General features: G+C 39.7%; 1 protein-coding gene across 2 annotated transcripts in view; it reads left to right on the top strand.

Moving 5' to 3' along the window:
- si:dkey-49n23.1 (semaphorin-3D) overlaps positions 1–16,785 on the top strand; it is a 145,056-nt gene that overhangs the window by 100,901 nt on the left and 27,370 nt on the right. For both annotated transcript variants that reach the window (XM_038296696.1, XM_038296695.1), the window contains 6 exons: positions 2,286–2,376; positions 5,756–5,884; positions 6,066–6,208; positions 7,277–7,391; positions 7,557–7,626; positions 9,407–9,551. In XM_038296696.1, the coding sequence (XP_038152624.1) occupies positions 2,286–2,376; positions 5,756–5,884; positions 6,066–6,208; positions 7,277–7,391; positions 7,557–7,626; positions 9,407–9,551 (693 nt within the window). The remainder of the gene's footprint in view (positions 1–2,285; positions 2,377–5,755; positions 5,885–6,065; positions 6,209–7,276; positions 7,392–7,556; positions 7,627–9,406; positions 9,552–16,785) is intronic.

Genomic DNA, 16,785 nt, shown 5'->3' on the forward strand with positions numbered 1-16,785 from the left:
CTCTTCTAATCTGATGACATTATGGGGGGAAAGCTGGCAGCAGATGAAGTATAAAAACATTGTTCTAACAGGTAGGACCTGTTCATCATCACACTGGGTTATTCCTCATTTTATTTCTTTCGTCCATCACACAGTAAATACTAAGTGGCTATTTGACTGTTCAGTTGTTTTCTATGATACTGTTATATTACATTCTTATAAATACCTGTTAAAGACGTCCGTGTAGCAGAGATGGGGACTCGAGTTTGTGACTCGTACTCGAATCGCACTTAAGTCGCATATTTAATGACTTCAGACTCGACTTAGACTTGCATTTAAAGGACTTCAGACTCGACTGAGACTCGTGATTTCCGACTTGTGAACAATATTTTATTCCAGTGTAAAAACACTTATTCAAGTGTTTTTTGTTTTACTAACTTGACTGATTGCCGCTCGCCTTACCCGCACACAGAAGAAAACTCAAAGACCCAAACTGTGAAGCACTCAAGTTCAAGTGTTTTATTTATACAAAAAGCCACAGCAAAAGTGGCATAATAAAACAGTCCTTTTCTTCTCCTGATAAAACCTAAAATTCAAGAGTTTTCCTTAAAAATCAGAGGCTGGAAGTTGGGCTCCGCTTGTTATGCTGCTTCAGGTGTGAGTGATCAGCCTGCAGCACCCACTGGCTGATCCACAGACTCTGCGGCGCTCCAGCACTGTTCCACTCCCTGGCGTGCCACACCCCTTTCCAGACCGATCTAGCTAAAAAGAGAAGCAAGGAGAACGCCAGCATCCACGCGCCAAAACCCCGTCGGAAGATATATTCCTGTTTATGCTTTAAGCGAGGGGGAGCGCTACTTACAGCCGAGGTTCCTCCTCTGCCCTAATACTTCTTACTGGGCCATCTGTGCGCATGGATCCCGCCTGCATCTCCCCCAGCAGCGCGTCCGTCTCTGTCACCTGCAGATTCCGTTCTCCTTCTCCTTTCCTTCAGACTCCTTTTATGTCGGCTTTAATCAGCCCTTGCTCACACCTGAGCGTAGCATTACGCAGTGCAATTAATGCACTCCGCCTCCTCAGACAACTACTTCAGTCCAATGCGCATGGATTGTCACAAGGGAAAAACAAACCAAAACAAGCAACCCAACATGCAGGAAAACTTAAAAAGTCTAAAATAAAGGAAAACAATCATATAAAAAAGAAACATCAAAACATGCAAAGCTTAAGAAGAAAATACAAAGAAAAACAAATCATATCTTCCTCTCCAAACATGCAAAGCATAAAACTAACATTAAAATGAAAGAAAACCATAAATCATATTTTTCCCTGTGCAACACACTGACGTCACTGACGCAACATTACGTGGAAGGCAGGATTGTGATTGTTTTTTTTTTTTTCCACAGTCCTCATTTTCAATAAAAGAGCAGACATTTACTGCTAAAACTAGAAAAAGTTGTAACCACAAATGTCAGGAAATACTGTAAGAAAATGCTAAATTTATCTGGAAAAAAATTTTGCGTGTGCTTTTTTTAATTGTATTTTTCATTTAGCAGTTCAAGATAATGATAATTCCATAGATATAATAGCGACCTTTAAGCTATACCGTCTCAGTGACGGAGATAAAAACACAAGGAGAAACAAGCAAGCATGAAAATTATTGCACTTTTTTAAATTAATCAAGTGATTAGAATTTTTTGTGCGATTAATTGATTATTGCGACAGGCCTTCTCAAGACTTGAGACTTGACTTGGACTTGCAAAAAATGACTTGTGAACATGTCTGCCGTGTAGTGCAGCAAATGCGAGGAAGGTGTGAATGTCGGTGACTTGTCTTGGTGTTAAAATGCAGGTGCTTCCATCTTACAATTTCTCCAGGCTGAACAGAGCAGTCAGCAGTGCACCTCAGTGCAAAGTAAACCTGGTAGTCATCTGCAAAAAGTGTTTTTTTGGAAGTTAAAGGAAAATAACCCAGTATGGAGCCTTGTTTTACTGCTGAGGAGGTCACATCAGAGGTGGAAATACAGTAATTGATGTTCAACTGAAAGCATGAAAATTAAACATTTTAGATTTCTGAGTTCTATAGCCTAGAGATGTGGATCAGGTTATTCTAGATAAGTCCTTTGGAACCAGAGTCTGTTAATAAATAACAAGGGATCAAAAATGTGAAATAATTTGCTGAATGTTGATGATTTGTTGGTGTTAAGTATTCTGAGTGCAGTGATGAGGCTGCAGGTCACTTTATCACTCACTCTTTCTGTGTTTGTGTGTGGCCCATGTCCCCCTCCCCTCCCTTTTTCCGTCCTGCAGAGGTCCACGTTCAAGTTGTCCCACACAGTTGAGTCAGGACGAGGAAAATGTCCCTTCAGTCCCAGAGAGCCCTTCACTGTCAGACTGACCGGTAGGTGACACCCAGGCTCATTTAACACCCTGCCACACACAGCCGGAGAACGTTAAGCAGCCGTAGGTCATCGGCTTCATGTTCTGGTGACACTAATGTTCTGCAGCCAACAGTCCCTGCACTGTCCGCCGTCCGGCTGCAGATCGTGAGCTGAGCAGAGACTTGTGTGGTCTGACTGAGTTATTTCACATCATGACGTCAGCCGCTGTGGACATAAAACACTGCAACTCCATTTATGTCTTCCTCACAAAGACAGACGTCCCAAGAGGATCAGATTATAACTCTGAGCTTCATGTCTTCTGATGGATGTTCCACAGCTGGACAGTCTGAATAAAAAACATTAAATCCAAGCTGAATGTCATGAAGCAAACTTTTTCTTTCCTTAGACAATTAATTCTGAGTAAAACAACAAATGACACTAAAACTAACTAAGATATTTTAACAGCTACCTAATCCTAAGTCAAGTGTTTCTCAGCCTGTGGGTCGGGGCCTTTCAATGCATGTTGCCTCGTAGGTAAAAGGTCTGCTGTTCCTTTTGTCTTGTGATTATTTTAGTTTAATTTGTTTTTTCCAGCTTGTCCAGCTTTAACAAATTTAACCCCTTGAACCCTACGGACCCACCGGCGGGTCCAGCTGCTACGTGACCTCGTAGTTTTACCAAACCCCCAGTATTGATGTAAAAAACATATTTGGCACAGTTTGGTGACATTTATGGATAAATCTGCCAAACTGGCCCCTCCGCCTAAGAAATTTCTCACTAATACCCTTCTAAAATAAATATGATTCATCTGATTGAGTCCAAATTTGGTATATTTTTACACAACATTTAGATTTGAAAGTCTGTACTACTTTTTTGTGCTATAAATTATATTTTGGTAGTGTTTTGCAATGTTTATTTCAAAGAAAATTTTGGCGAGGTTCAAAAAATGCAAAATATGTTGTATTTTGTCCCTAATAGTTCAGGCAGGGTCAAAGCTACAATGGTGCTGACACCAGAAAACCATTCTATGACATCTTACCTTTACAGACGTACCAAAAGTTTCTTCTTAAATCTAATAGCTTTGAGGCTATAAGTTATTTACTTTTGTGTGTTTTTGACAGGCAGAAATTTATTTATACCCCCTTAGGGTGTAAGAGGTTAAAAATAAATACAGAAATAAATAAATGCTCAATAAATAAATAAGCATACAATTAATTGCCCCCAAAATATAATAAATGAATAAATGTAGGTAGAATTTAAATTATACAGTGAGACAAATGTATATATCGCTTTTAATTAGCTTCTTTATTTATTCACCTTTGTAATAATTACCTTATTTATTTATTATCTGTTATAAACTTTATGTATTAATTACTTTTTTTTTTTATATATATATATATATATGTGCATGTTATAATATTTTTGTCTGTTTTAATCTTCCTTTGTATTTTATTTCCCTGTTTATTTCTTCAATGCTATTTATTCCTGACTGTCATTTTTACATTTCTGGATAAATTTCTGCCTCATTATGCAAATGAGTCTTAGAGGGGCAGCTTCTGCCCATTGGTTGGTTAGCAGTAAGGTAATTATTACAAAGGTGAATAAATAAAGAAGCTAATTAAAAGAGATATATATACATTTATGTCTCAGAGTATAATTAAATTTCAACCTACATTTATTTGTTTATTGTATTTATTTTTAAATATGGTCGAGCTGGTCCTCCATATTCTTCTACCTTCAGTAACTAGTTAATTGGAAACTATTAACTTGGTTGTCAGTAAATACATTTCTAATCGACCCACTGACATCATGTTCACTTTGCTTTTCAGGAAGACCTAAATAAACCTACAGAAATGAGTCCAAATTATGGTGCAGTAATAGTATACAGGTTAATCATCTCTTTATCTCAAGACAACAATTAATTGTTTACCCGCGATAACGAGATAGTTATGTCATTATCTTGAGAAGACGAAGAAAAAAAAGAAGACAAGTACGACCGCTCTCGGCTTCCGTAAATTTCTGTACTTTCTGTGTTTTTTTTTTCCCTAAAAGCTTAATTTTCCTTCTCAAAGTATCCAGCTGAGTATCCAGGGCCATGTTCTTAGACCATTGTCAGGAAATTTCATTTTTCCCTCATGGATGATATTCCTAAAACTTCTCTTTCCTCTTTCAGGTCCCGTTCACACTTGAAAAAAATCAAAATCTAGATGAATAATTTTTTCTTAAAATAAGTGCATTTGTTCTTGAATTGAGGAGGCAAAAGCGACATTTTGCCAATGGAACAAGACTATTTAGATTTTAAAATAAGAAGAAACAATTACATTGTCTTATTTCAAGTGTATGTTATCTAATTATCTTATTTTAAGAGTAAAACTACTCATTCCATTGGCAAACTATCTCATTTACCTGCTCAGATTAAGGGTAAATACATTCAATTTAAAGAATTTTTACTTATTTCTAGATGGTTTTTCCAAAGCATAAATGCGCTCAGTGGAACATTTAGTGGTTTAGGTGCTATTAGCCACCTGGACGGGCTTCTTGTGTGACTTTTGGTGATGAGGCGGCTCTTTAAAAGCCGCTGGTTTAGATTAAAGAACTTGATATCCATTTGCACTGAAAAGGGACTGGACTGTTTACTGAATACTGATGAATTTCATCTGGTTTCCACCTTTCTTAGAGCTTCATGTTTTTGTTTTGAAAACTACAGCTTTATTCATCTGTTCCTGATTTCATGTTAATTTCTTCTCCAAACTCAGATTTACTGAACAAAACATAAAACTCTTAAATGTTGGGGTCGGAAATGTTTGATTTCTCTTGTCTCATATATTTAGTTATGCAATTTATTCAATAAAAAAATGTTTTTCCTCAGTTTGTTTTACCTGCAAGGATGAGAAAATGTCTCAGTGAGGGGTGATTTCAGATAAAACAGACTTATTCCCACGACAAGCCAAATTGTTTCCCCAAGGCTTTTTTTTTTAAGTTGGTGTAACTTGTTTTGACTCTGACACAACCTTCACAGCTTTGTCCTCAAGTAAGGGAGACAAACTCTGTCAAGTCAGAACAGGGCTGATTACAGAGCAGTAACGGCCGTATTATGAACTGTTCTCTCTTTGTAAAGATAAGAAAATAAAATGCTGAGTGAAATCCATCGATCTCCGTTTATTTAACTAGGCTGAATAGTTTAATACTTTTTTCCCACTACACTGTTCATTATTTGTAAAGACATAATGAATCTCTGCTCTCACTCCAAACATAATTTGCTTTTTCTGAGTTTTCTGAGTAGACATGGAGCTTTAATTGTTTCTCCTAAAGAACTCCATAGTGGGGCTGTTGACTGATGTTATACTGCAGTGCTCTTTGGATTTCAACCAGACGCGATCTCTCCTTCCTTCTACTCAGATGGCGAACTTTATGCCGGCACTTCCGTTGACTTTATGGGAGCCAACGCAGCGATTTTCCGCACATCCGTTCAGGGCAGCAGTCAGCATTACCTCCGCACTGAGGCCTACGAACAGAACTGGCTCAACGGTGAGCAGCTGGACGTTCTCTACATGATGCACTTCTTTGAAGACCCTCTCCTAGTCACCTGATCCATTCAGGATTAAAAGCTAAACTGAAATCCATTTTCATTGCACCTCAGCATGAATGATTGTCGGTGATCCCTCCGTTGGCTTTGATCTCAAAAACAGGCTTTCTGTGTCTTCCCCAGAACCGGACTTTGTGGGCTCCTTCTCCATCCCCGATACTCACAGTCCGGATGATGATAAGGTTTACTTCTTCTTCAAGGAGAAGGCAGTGGAGGCCGGCCAGTGGGACAGGAGGGTCTACAGCCGAGTGGCCCGAGTCTGCAAGGTAAGATAAGATAAGATAGACTTTACTGATAGTTTATCCCTTTTGACTATTTATCAATAATCTAAGGAAGGCACCAAAAGGAGGAAAAGGTGCATATAGTAAATACAAACTACAAAAAATTAAAATCTAAAAAAGTAATTTTTTTCTTAAAATAAGTGCATTTTTTTTATTGAGGAGGAAATAATCTTATTTTAAGGGTAAAAATACTCATTCTTTTCGTACTATCTCATTTACCAACTCAGATTAAGGGTAAATACACTTAATTTGAGAATTTTCACTCATTTCTAGATCGTTTTTCCAGTGCAGTTTCTCCACACATATACAGTTGATCGATGAAGGTGACTTTAAGGTTACTTATACACATATGGATTTGGCGTTTTACAATAAAGTGGAACTAGGTAAAGAATACAATTGAGGTAGTTAGATAACTACAACAGCTGAAGTCTAAACAACCTTGATTCACCAATCGGCAGGATTAGAAACTCTGAGCATGTCTTCATGCTGCGTATCTGAAACTGATCATATTAGATTGATACAAATTTGATTAATATGCATGAATATCTTTGAGCTTGAAATTCCTGATGCGGCTTTATTTTCTTATTCTCCTTTTTTATGTGAATGTGGATCAATGGTTCCCTGGAGTTTGGCTGCTCTTTCATTTGTTGTCAGTCCAGTTCCTGAAGACATCAGAGGAGGGATCCACTTAGTTTGATCAAGCCGGACCCATTTACCTCCTTCCAGACATGCCGATGCCCAGCATGCTGTGATGGACGGGTTCTTAGACTTGAACTTTTTTAAAATGTCATTTTGCATACAGAGTGTATACAAATCAAAATTTTGTTTAGTACAGCTTTACAGACAGTAAATAAAGATTTCCATTCCAGAAAGTGCAGCAGTGATCAAATGTAAACAGTGTGGGAGAAAAAACATGGTGCAAAAAACACATTGATAAGGAAGTGCGTTTTGGACTGAAGCTGAATGAAAAGGCCTCCAGATCAGTTTAATAAAAAAAACCTCATGTCCCATATCTGTCTCTGTCCTGTTTCTCTGCTCCCTGACTTCCTAAAGAACGACGTTGGCGGGAAGAGGAGTCTGATCAACCGCTGGACCACCTTCCTCAAAGCCAGATTGGTCTGTTCTGTTCCCGGCCCGTCTGGAGTCGATACGCACTTTGATGAACTGGGTAACACTGACCCTTTCCCTCCTCTTCCTCCTCCTTCCTCTCAAACTTCTTATTTTCTTACCCAATTATTTTGGAATACGTCAAGAATCTCTTTAATCGGACTTTAACTGTTTACGGATAAAAGGAAAAAAAAAGTCCAGATCTTGATTTTTGTTTTGTTCTCAGAGGACGTCTTTGTTCTGGAAACCAAGGATCCTCAGAACCCGACCATCTACGGCGTCTTCAAGACCTCCAGGTGAGAAGCTGGTTATTCATTTCACAGGTTTTTAAAAACATTTTCTTGAATATGCAGCAGGTTGATCAAGCTGAAACAGCAGTGAAGTAAACATCTAAACACAAAGCAGGAGTGGAGAAAACTCCAGCAGACAAAGTCATCAGTTTCCGAAAATGATAAGCATGTTTAGACCAAATGAGGTCAGGCTCAAGTTTAGTTGCAGGGCCCAGAACTCAGAGAGAGCCAAAGTATACAGGAGGAGAACTAAAAAAACTCCATTCAAAAAAAAACAAAACAACTCAGAGAGGGATTTGAACCCAGGACCTGCTTGCTGCAAGGCATCAGGTTAAAGTCGTAAGGAATTCATTTTTAAATGTCAAATCATTCTGGTTAAAACATGTACCGGTATATAAATGTACTCTTTATCAGATGATATTGTCCCAAAATTTAGAACATTTCAATAAAAAAGAAATCCTGTCTTAAAATCTGTGGGTTTTTTCCGTTATCTTATGCAGGCCAGTTAGTTCTACGTCAGCCTGAACACCTAAAATCAGCCAATCATATATCAACGGTCATCTGTCAATCAATTTTTTTCGGTCATAGCATCTTGATTCATATGTCCCAGCTAATATACGCAACGGTTGAAATCAGAATCCTTTCCTTTCCCATTGAGTTGCGTCCCAGTGTTCACGGGGATGGACGTCTGTGTCTTCAGCAGGCGTAGAGCTAACAGAACTGGCAGCGTTGTGAGGCAAGGGCTCAATCATGTACGGCTGGAAGCCTTCTACACCAAACCAAGCTTCTGCCGCCCTGGCGTCCTCTTCCACAACATCTTCGTCCCCGCTTTCCTCCTCTAAATAAAAAATGGATGACGGAGGAGACTCATCCACGACCTCCGACACTAAACTCTCCTCCTCTTGCATGTTTCCTCTGTCCATAGCGTTCCTTGACAGCGTCGTTTCTAAGTCACCAATTTAGTGCTACTTGGTCCCAATGGAATTTCCCATTGGGAACCTACTAGCACTAAGTTGCTAACTGGTTAGCAACATGCTTCCGACAAACCGGCCACAACCAAACTTGCTTGTCCCGCCCCCTTGATAATCGACCAATCACATTCACTTTATTCACTCGTGTAAAGTTGGGCACCACTCGGGAGAATTTGGAAATACAACGGTTGGAACAGTGGCTTCTATAGGACTTTAACAAACTGCTTCACTGTACAGGAAATGTATGTATAGTATTTCCATTTCTTCTCATCATAGAGAGAAAGAAGCATTATTATATTAGAATCTTTGTATTATAATCCCTCAGTGTCTGTTTGGACAGTTCTATGTGTCAGTATCTAGTTATATAATCCGCTCTATAATCGCCACCACCTGAATCCACCTATAAACTTTAAATGCTGAAGAAAACGTCAGCTGGGGTTCTGGAAGGATACGACCTTCCTCTGAATCTGGCACGTGCTTATCCATCCGTGCTGGGGTCAGAGGTCAGGCATGGGTGGGTGCCTGGGGCAAAGGTGAAGGGGCCTGACTAGTTGTGTTTTTCTAACCATGATGTATAAAAGCAGACCTGCTTTTTTTCCCTTTGCCTCCTACCTTTATTCTATCCTCCTCCTTCTGCCGTTCAGGCTCCATCTTGCTTTTCTTCATCCTGAGGAACAGAGGAAGCTCTAGTCTTCCTCTGCTAGTTCTTTCTAAATTAAAACTTTTTTGTTTTCACTTTTTCGGCTCTGATTTTGTCTCTTCTTAACTTATTCTCAAACCCAGGAAATCAACCAACTGGTCTGCTTCTTTCGTAGCTCCATATTCCGAGGCTCAGCTGTGTGCGTCTACTCCATGGCATCAATCCGTGCCGCCTTCAACGGACCCTTTGCCCACAAAGAAGGTCCTGACTACCGCTGGGTTGAGTACAAAGGCCGCATCCCCTACCCCAGACCTGGAACTGTGAGTTGAAGACACACAATAAGCTTTAAGATAACTGGGTTTTTACAGTCCCTACCAGGCAGGAGTCTGGTTTATTGAGGTTGTGGCTGCAGGGCGGGTGAATATCACTGGGAAACACGCAGGAACAGGCCTAATAGGAAAATGCAGCATATATAGATGCCCGTCTGGGTTATTCCCACTGCAGGGTCCCTTCAGGAAGGTAATTATCCTAAATTAGTCCTGCAGCCACAGTCGTGCAGAGCTGTGATCAGTCACAACAAAACAGAAACCCTGCAGCAGATGGTCCAGCTCCTCTGGAGACCTCATTCCAGCATCATGGAGACAGTTTAGGGTTACATGAAGCTGCATTAGTCCAGACAAACCACAACAGGCAGTTTAGGCTTTAACTGAACATTCAGCCCATCAACATTTTCCCTCTGGTTGTTTTAAAAATTGTCTCTCTCCATAAAAATAAGGACCTCCAGAGCAGCGCTGAACAATTTTAACAAAAATCTTAATTTGCGATTATTTTTAATGAAATATGCGATTCCATTTTCCTTTGAACTAACCCCAAATTTGAAGATGTTTCACCCAAGGCTTTCGGTTTTTGAAAGCTGGTTTGCCCAGAGTCCATTGTTACAGGAATTCACTTTAACCATTGCGTGAAAAGTGTTTACGTCTACTTGCAATCATTGATCTGCTACACGCTGCAAACCTCTCTACCTTTCTGTGTGACGACTGTCAGGATTTGTTTTAGGCACTGCATGAAAAGTGGGATTTTCGTCAATATACGGCACGGTAGATTGTCGTGGAACTTCAGGTTAGCGGCAGTTTACGGCAATTTGCACGCTTCGCCGAAAACTCCCGTAAATTGTCAGAAATTGACGTGGAATTTCTTAGGCAGTGTTCCCCCCATGCCTCCCCCCCATGGAATTCTAGGGGAGGCTTAATGTAAATGAACATGCTGTGAGCTATACAAATGCAAACCAGGGTTGCAGGGGGGGTTTTACCCCCCCTGCAACCCTGGGTAAGAAAATCTCTGATATAAAGAGATCAGGTATAGCCTCTTACATTTTAGCTTGAATTGATTTATTTAATTAAAGTATAGAGACCAAAACAGATCTTTAGCTGACAGAGCAATACATTTAGAGCTGTAATTATTTTTTTTTAAATTTGCATTTAAGATAAAAAATAAAATGTTGTCTGTCAATATGCTCAATTCACAATTACTTAAGTGGAAAAGTTTCAAGAAATGATTCTGAGATGATTCACTTTATAACATGGCGCATTATCCTGTTGGAAGTAGCCATCAGAAGATTGGTACACTGTGGTCATAAGGTCATAGGTCAGCCTGCTAAATTGGTTTTAAGTGGCCCAAAGTGTGGCAATAAATATCCCCCAAATAGATGGTAGAAATAGATCAGGCTCAGTATAGCCTAATTATAGACTCTTACATTTTAGCTTGAATTGATTTATTTAATTAAAGTACGCTAGATTACTGTGTATGCAAATGTTATGTAAAAAAAAATACACAAAATAATTTACTTCAAAAATTAGTTTTAATCAGAATCAGTTGGCTGTTATGGTTAATTTTTTTTTTTAGATTTCCACTTTTTTTTTTTTGTTATTGAATATATAAGAAAACAATAACAATCTCAAACAACAAGTCAATAACAAATATTTCAATACAAGAAGAAATATCACAACTCCTGCTTTTGAAAAATAAAATTAAATGCACAGGCTGGAAAAAAGTATAAAATAAAATAAAATAAATAAAAATAAATAAAATAATAATAGTAGTTAAAGTAAATTAATCAGTGGGGACTACCAACTGAAATTCTTCAATTAACTCAAACAATTTAATTGCATTTAAATTCTGCATCTTTCTCAGACATCTTTTGAAAAGGGAAAGTTCATTTTTGAGAGCAGAGATTGAGAGGGAGCATTTTGCATAGCGACATTTATGGATATAATACTTTGTTACAATTATTAGAATATTGATTAAAAATTCCAAATTTTTTTTCTTTAATGGATAAACCGAATTGAATGTTTTGCCAGGAAATAAAATCTAAATTTATTGTTTTAGAAGACAGAAAGGTTCGAAGTTGATCCCATAAGTTTAATACTTCTTTACATTCATAAAAAAGATGTTTAGTTGTTTCCAATTGAGTTGTACAAAAGCCACAATTCTCAACATTAAACTTAAATCTCTCTCTTAAAAACTCATTTGAAGGATATATGTTATTTATTATTTTAAATTGTAATTCTTTATATTTAGGAGGAATTGGGAATTTCAAATAATTTGTCCTAATTGTGACTATCATAGATTTCTTAAAATTTTGTAAGAGAGCTGTGCTTTTTGTTCTTCCTGGGTACATATTATTTATAGAATATTGATTCAAAAACTTGTTGTTGCATTTATTATCTCTAATGTCCACCTGCTCAAATTCAATCTTATGGAGACAAACAATTGCAATTGCAAACAATTTATAGGTGCATTACCGCCACCTTCCAGAATGGAGCGACGCGAGCTCTTCTCGCGAGTCCTTCCGTATAACAATGACGTTGTATGTGATTGGAGGAGCCTGATGAGCCTTCGGCCCCATCGTCCAATCACGTGTGAGCTTTTGTGCACTACGACTTCTCGCGAGACCAGCATATTAGCAGACATGTTTGTGTTACTATAGAACTTCATCTCCAGTTACCGTGTTTGTATTTTGTTGTTACGTGAACAATGGCTGCACGACGTCTCGCGTTCAACTCGCCTCCAACTGCTCTTAGTCCACAACTTTTGGCCAGCCCGCAGACTGACGAGAAGAAACTGCTGATTGCTATCAGCGGACTGTCTCGTCAGCTTGCCCAACATACTGCCGACATGAATGGGCGCCTCACTCTGCTGGAGAATTCGATGCACTCCAGGTTGTAGTCCATAGACGACAAGATGGCGGCTCTGCAGTCGAGCAACTTTCCGGGATATACGAACTCGAGGAAGAGAAGACGGGTGCACAACGCCACGCTAGCGGTAAATATATGTTCGATTACTGGTAGCTATGCTAAAAGCAGCCTAGCTTAGCTAGGCAAGCTAAAGACAACCTAGCCTAGCTAGGTAAGCTAAAAGCAGCCTAGCCTAAAGCTTTATTAAAGTGTATTTTTTGTGATTCACAGGATGCAGTATGCCGTCTTAACAACTCGGAGACTAATTGCAGGCGCTATGAACCGGAGCAGGGGTAAGGTTTAAAGAATATGCTTTCATTCTGCGGTAAAAGGACATGGATACGGATGGATACCGACCATAGCTGTACTTTTTTTTTTTTTCACAGACTACAGTCGCCTCACAATGAGGCGGTGACCTCCTATTTGCTCGGATTTGCACGATGTTGATAAAGACGACATTGTGTGTAAGTGACTCGTTTTAATGTTTTCTCCTTCCTTGTTACTGTGACTTGCGTTTGATTTTTTTTTTTTTTATTCATACCACTCTCATTTAATTGTTTTCCAGCTGCCTGTAAGACGTATTATGAGACGGTATGCAGGAGCTTCAGATACACGCTGCTAGCCAGCACGCTGCGTGCGGAGGCGGCCAGGCTATCTGCTCGGAGTCGGGCCAGAAGAAAGAGGGTAAGACTTTATTTGGTGACTATTTTTCAGGTGCATTGATAGATGTGTTGTGTCCATATGCAGTGCGCTGATTCATTGTTTTTTTTTTCAGCTGCTGAAGGCGAGGCAGAGTGTGCTAGCAGATGAGGAAATGGAACTCTGGAAGTCCGCCACCGTCGACCTCATGTCCGACGAAGAAGATGGCGTCGTCGGCGGTGTCTCTGGATGGATTGTACGGTCGCCGCCATTTCGTAGGCCGGATCTCACTGAACTCTGTGTTAAGCTGCAGTCCCGGTTAGAAGCGATGCCGAAGTACAGGGCCACGCACAGTAGGCGTCTGCACATCGGACCTGCCTCGGAGGGAATGCTGCCTGTTACCTCCAACCCCGAGGAAGCAAACGGAATGTTCACGGAGTTGTAATTTTTAGATACGCATGTGTTTGGATATGCGTTGTATATAGTTGTGTGTGTTTCAATAAAGCTCTTTCTTTGCATAAACAGCTTCCTGGCAAATCTTCATTTCCTGTATAAATTCATTCATGTCCTTGATGGTAGCATAATAATTGTGTAGTAGTGTAGGATAACATAAATACACAGCATATGAATGAATAAATATATGAATGAATAAATATACGAATGAATAAATATATAAATGAATGAATAAATATATATATATATATATATATATATGAATAAATATATATATGTAAATATATATATATGCCAACCAATCACGAGCGACTTTACTTGTTTAAAAAGAAGTGGTTCCGTCCAATACTCAGTAAGAAAATTAAAGCCTGGCGTGGCCACGTGTGGTTTTGCTGCCAATCACGAGCGATTTCATTTGTTTGAGAATAGTGGTTTCAGCCAATACTGAGTAGGTTATTCAAGCCAGACCTGGCCAGCCGCGCGGGTTTGCTGTATTCATGTGCTAATTAGGGCCATTAGTACAGCTTATCGCTCTCCACATACGTCACGGTACGTTTCCGACAATTTGTGGCACGACAAACGCGGACAAGCACGGGTTGCAAATTGTCGGAAACTGACGAAAATCAGGCAGATCTGCGGGAGTTTACGGGGGTTTACGGGGACGAAAATCTCACTTTTCATGCAGTGAGGGTTGTGGACCCAAAGGCAGAGGCAGGAAGGCAGAGGTGAATTTTTTTGAGTGATTTAATGATGAATAATAAAAAAAAAACTGAAAACAGAGGCAGGTTATCCAAAAGATCAAAAAGAAAACAAAGTCCAAACAAAAATGAAACCTGGAGTCCAAAGATCAAAACTAAGAATAAAACACAAGTCTAGACGTACCAAAAAACCAAGGAGACATCAGGGGAATCAAAATCACAAGGAGGGCTCAGAGAGACGAAGTGGAGGAAGACTGATGAGATTTGACGATGTTTGACCCAGCAAAGAGGAACTGAAGAGAGAGGGCTTTTAAAGGAGACTGAGACAAAGAGAGGGCTAATGAGGAAACTGGGAGCAGGTGTGCACAGAACAAGAGAGGGAAAGAGCTAGGGAAAAAGGAGAACACAAGAGGGCAGCAGAGAGCAACAAAAAGAAACCCGGAAGACTGGAAATAACAACAAAATAATAATAAAACTACTAGGACTATAAAACAAAGAAAACTAAAGACTCAAAAGAAAACATAACAGAACCCAGACTAGGACAGTAACTGGGAATAAAACCAAAGAACACAGTAAAATAAAAATAAAACCACTAACACTAGAAAACAAGGAGTAAAGCAAGACTGAACAGTAAAAAGAAAATATAACAGAACCAAGACTAAGACAGCAACTGAGAAAAAAACAAAGAACTCAATAAACTAAGAATTAACCCACTAAAACTTGAAAACAAGGAGCAAAGCGAAACTGGATACTCAAAAGAAAAACATAACAGAAATCTGACAACGACGAACCCACTTTAAGCGTTTAATCCCCACCTGAAGGGCTGGAGGGAGAAATTTAGTGTCTTACTCTTGTTGATCACAGTGTGGTTAAAAATCAGTGCCTCTGCGATTTGAAAATTCAGCTTTATTAAATTGTGATTATATTGCAAATGCAATTAATTGCCCAGCCATTCTTCAGAGGAGTCACAGAGCAGCAGCAGAAATGGGGGTGCTTAGAGCAGGACGTGACATCATAAATCTCTGTTTATTAAAGAAATACAGCATGACGTTTGACCTTCCGTCTTAGTATCATTTAAAGGTATTGTTAAGAATTTTTGCGAATTTTTGAAAATTCCCGCCCTCTCCACTTTAAAAAAAAATGCACATGCACAACCCTGTACCCGCTCCCGAAAGAGAATGCCTGTGAAACACCTGCGACAGCGTGCACAAGCCCATTGCTCCTCGTGCACGCTCTGTCTGAAAACGGATGTTTGCATCTCTCATACAAGCTTATGTTCCAAAAAAAAAGATTTGCAATTTTTCCACTACGTCAGGCTCACAAGTGAAAATGGTGACGAGCACGTAGGATGGCGTTACGTAAACATATCACCAGAATGATTGAGAATTAGTCCTGTTTGTCTCTGTGTTGCCCTGCAATGGACTGGCGACCTGTCCAGGGTGAACCCCGCCTCTCTCCCGTAAACAGCTGGCCATAGGCACCAGCACCCCTCACCACCCCACTCGGGATAAAGCGTGTCAGAAAATGGATGGATGATTGACAATTAGGAGAACCTCTTATTTTGATGATCCACCTGGAAAAAGAACATCCTCCACTTTAACATATATTAAATGATTTTGCAGCACTTGATGCATATTGATGCTTGTACCCTTCCCTTCACTAAATCTCGCCGATGTAACTTGAAATTGATTCCTCACTGAATGGTTCATGTGGTCCACTTTACAGCAGTCTGAGCTCCCATCACAGACCAGAGCTGACTATGCTGTAACAGCCGTTGTTATGCAACCAAACAAATGTGCCACCTGCCTGATCAGGCAGATTTTTAGTAATATTAAGTAGGATTTACTCGAGAGGGGTAAATGTGGCCTTTACTTTACCAGGAACTCCATGGCCGTGTCCGAACGTCGTCCCTAACACCTCTTTACCACCTCTGGGTAAAGAGGGAGGGGCGAGAACAACATCCAGGGACTTTGTCCGTTCTCGGTCTTGTGTTCTAGTGAATTGGAACTGTGCTAGGGCTGAGGCTGATGACTTTTCACAAGCACAAGGGTGCATAATGCACAAGTGCAGGATGCACAAGTATGCTGTTACGTTCAAAAATGTAGGTTCATAAAAGAGAAACTGAGTCCACACAGAAGAGGGATTTTTTTAACGGCTTCTGCAGAAGGAGAGAGCTACATTCAGCTACATCTGCTCTCTGGTGGGTTTCCTCAGCAGAAGCCTTTTTATTAGCAGATCATAACACATGGGGTGGGTTACAAAATAGAGTGTTCTTTTGACAAGGCAATTGATCAGGTCATAGGACAAAATGCTCCTTCTGATTGAATCGCAGAATAGAGTGGTCTCCTGATAACTGTGATTAGCCTTGCACAAACATCCACAATTTCTACCACCGTTGCATGACAGTTTGCAGTAAACAGAGTGAAGCATATAATTTCTCCAATGTTCCATATGCACACACATTAACTTTATAATCATCATTGAAGAAACTAACATATGTATATTGAGAAATCGCCCATGACTTATCACTC

The sequence above is a fragment of the Cyprinodon tularosa genome, unplaced genomic scaffold (genome assembly GCF_016077235.1).
Source record: "Cyprinodon tularosa strain WSP-4 unplaced genomic scaffold, ASM1607723v1 ctg375, whole genome shotgun sequence".
Lineage (NCBI taxonomy): Eukaryota > Metazoa > Chordata > Actinopteri > Cyprinodontiformes > Cyprinodontidae > Cyprinodon > Cyprinodon tularosa.